The sequence below is a fragment of the Mastomys coucha genome, chromosome X, assembly GCF_008632895.1.
Source record: "Mastomys coucha isolate ucsf_1 chromosome X, UCSF_Mcou_1, whole genome shotgun sequence".
Taxonomy (NCBI): Eukaryota; Metazoa; Chordata; class Mammalia; order Rodentia; family Muridae; genus Mastomys; species Mastomys coucha.
The window spans coordinates 128,082,103-128,084,602 of NC_045030.1; the positions used below are offsets into that span (position 1 = coordinate 128,082,103).

The 2,500-nt window shown below is 42.5% G+C and overlaps 1 protein-coding gene across 10 annotated transcripts in view; it reads left to right on the top strand.

Moving 5' to 3' along the window:
* Positions 1-1,821, top strand: part of Armcx4 (armadillo repeat containing X-linked 4) — an 11,203-nt gene extending 9,382 nt beyond the window's left edge. For all 10 annotated transcript variants that reach the window (XM_031367684.1, XM_031367666.1, XM_031367700.1 and 7 more), the window contains one exon: positions 1-1,821. This exon is cut by the window's left edge. In XM_031367684.1, coding sequence (XP_031223544.1) covers positions 1-1,478 — 1,478 coding nt within the window. In that variant the 3' untranslated portion in view covers positions 1,479-1,821.
* The last annotated feature ends 679 nt before the right edge of the window (positions 1,822-2,500 follow it).

The window sequence follows — 2,500 nt, forward strand, 5'->3', positions numbered from 1 at the left end:
CTGAAGCTGTGGCTGGGACCAGCATGGAATTTTGGTCCTGGGATGGAAACCAAGCTACTAAAGGTTCTAGGCTTGGGGCTGAGGCTGAGCCTGGGGCTGGAGTTGTGGCTGAGGCTGGGGCTGAGACCAGTATGGGGTTTTGGTTTTGGAATGAAGACTCAACCACTAAAGGGTCTGGTCTTGGGGCTGAGGTTGGGACTGGCTTAGGGTCTTGGACTTTTTCTACAAATATAAATGATGGTGAAGAAGATGAGGATGAGGATGAACTAAGTAGAGAATCCAGCCCTGGTATTGAAGAGATCAGTCTAAGAACCCTATTTGGGGCCGAGAGTGAGGACAGTAATGACCTCAGATCTACAAATGAAAAAGATGTCACTTCTGAATCTGGGACTGGGGATAAAGCTGATGACACTAAAGGTCAGTTTGATGCTGCTAATGGAGTTGACATAAGGTCTTGGTTCTATACTGGTAATGAAAACAGATGTGAGGATGAGTCCTCATCTCAGGTGAAAGCCAAAAAGTCAACGGAAGCAAGGGGCATATATCCATCCATGGTCCCTGGGGCAGGAATGGGTATATGGGATGGAATCATTGTTTGTTCAGAAAGCAAGTTATCACACAAAACAAGCTTTCCAGGTGAAGATGGCTTCAGAAGGCAAGTCAATACTGGAGTCAAGGTGCATTCCTGCAACTGCCGCTGTAAACGCACTGTTAATTTGGATCCACACGATCTTGAAAGACTCATTTGCATGATTGAAATGACTGAAGATCCTTCTGTTCATGAAATAGCCACTAATGCTCTATATAACAGTGCTGATTATCCTTATCCCCAGGAAATTGATCGGAATATAGGTGGAATTTCAGTTATCCAAAGCTTATTGAGCAATCCTTACCCAAATGTCCGGCAGAAGGCTTTAAATGCACTGAATAACATCTCAGTTGCTGCTGAAAACCATAGAACGGTTAAGACATATTTAAGTCAAGTATGTGAAGATACTGTCACCTATCCCTTGAATTCAAATGTGCAAGTGGCTGGACTAAGATTGATAAAGCACCTGACTATTACTAGTGAATATCAGCATATGGTTACCAATTATATTTCAGAATTTCTCCGTTTGTTGGCTCTGGGAAGTGGAGAAACTAAAGACCATGTTTTAGGAATGCTTGTGAATTTCTCTAAAAATCCATCCATGACAAGAGACTTGCTAATTGCCAATGCACCAACAGCACTGATCAACATTTTTAGCAAGAAAGAGACAAAAGAAAATATCCTTAACGCCCTTTTACTTTTTGAAAATATAAATCGTCATTTTAAAAAAAGAGGGAAAACTTATCCCCAAGACCGGTTCAGTAAAACTTCCCTTTATTTCCTGTTTCAACGACCTAAAGCCTGTGCCAAGAAACTTCGAGCCTTAGCAGCAGATTGTAGTGACCCAGAGGTAAAGGAAAGAGTTGAGGTATTAATAAATAAACTCTGATGGGCTATTTGTTTCCCCCAAAGTTTGAGTAACATTTTGGTTTTACATCCTGAACATAATGCGCATTGTAAATTGCATTAGAACTTTTAAAACTGGTGTTGCCTGTGAGGATCTGTAGCTGGACAATTTTAGGAACAGCAAATGTGTTCAAGCTTGTACTGAAAATACATGTGTCAATTTTTATCTTGTCTGGATTGAGATATTTTTAGTATGCTTCATGAGCAAAACCCAACCGATTCTTCATAAGTAAGGTAATCTTTGGTCCTTTGTGTGGACTTATGTTTATACATTTGAGACTTTATTTTTATGTCATCAATAAAGTTGTGTGTTTTAAAAAGCAAAAGAAGAGATACTGTCTTCATTCTTGGGTTTATGATCTGTTTAGAAAGAGAAGATATGGAAATCAAATCAGAAGGCTTTTGCTCACAGACAGCTGCTTCCTCTGAGTGCTTAGAGGCAGCAGCAAATGCTGCACAAGGTAAGGACCCATGGGATACTTTGTGGAAAAGGAAGTCTTTGAAAGCATGCTGCTGCGGAAGGTCAAAAAGGCCATTTGAGGAAGACGGGCAAGGAAGTGGGAATCCAGTTCTGGCTAGCCTTGTGTCTTAGTCAGGGTTTCTATTCCTGCACAATATCATGACCAAGAAGCAAATTGGGGAGGAAAGGGTTTATTCGGCTTACTTCCACATTGCTGTTCATCACCAGAGGAAGTCAGGACTGGAACTCAAGCAGGTCAGGAAGCAGGAGCTGATGCAGAAGCCATGGAGAGATGTTCCTTGCTGGCTTGCTTCCCCTGGCTTGCTCAGCCTGCTCTCTTATAGAACCCAAGATCTCCAGCCCAGAGATGGTACCACCCACAAGGGGCCCTACCCCCTTGTTCACTAATTGAGAAAATGCCCCACAGCTGGATCTTATGGAGGCACTTCCCCAACTGAAGCTCCCTTCTCTGTGATAACTCCAGCCTGTGTCAAGTTGACACACAAAACCAGCCAGTACACCTTGGGTACAATGTTTGAGCAGGG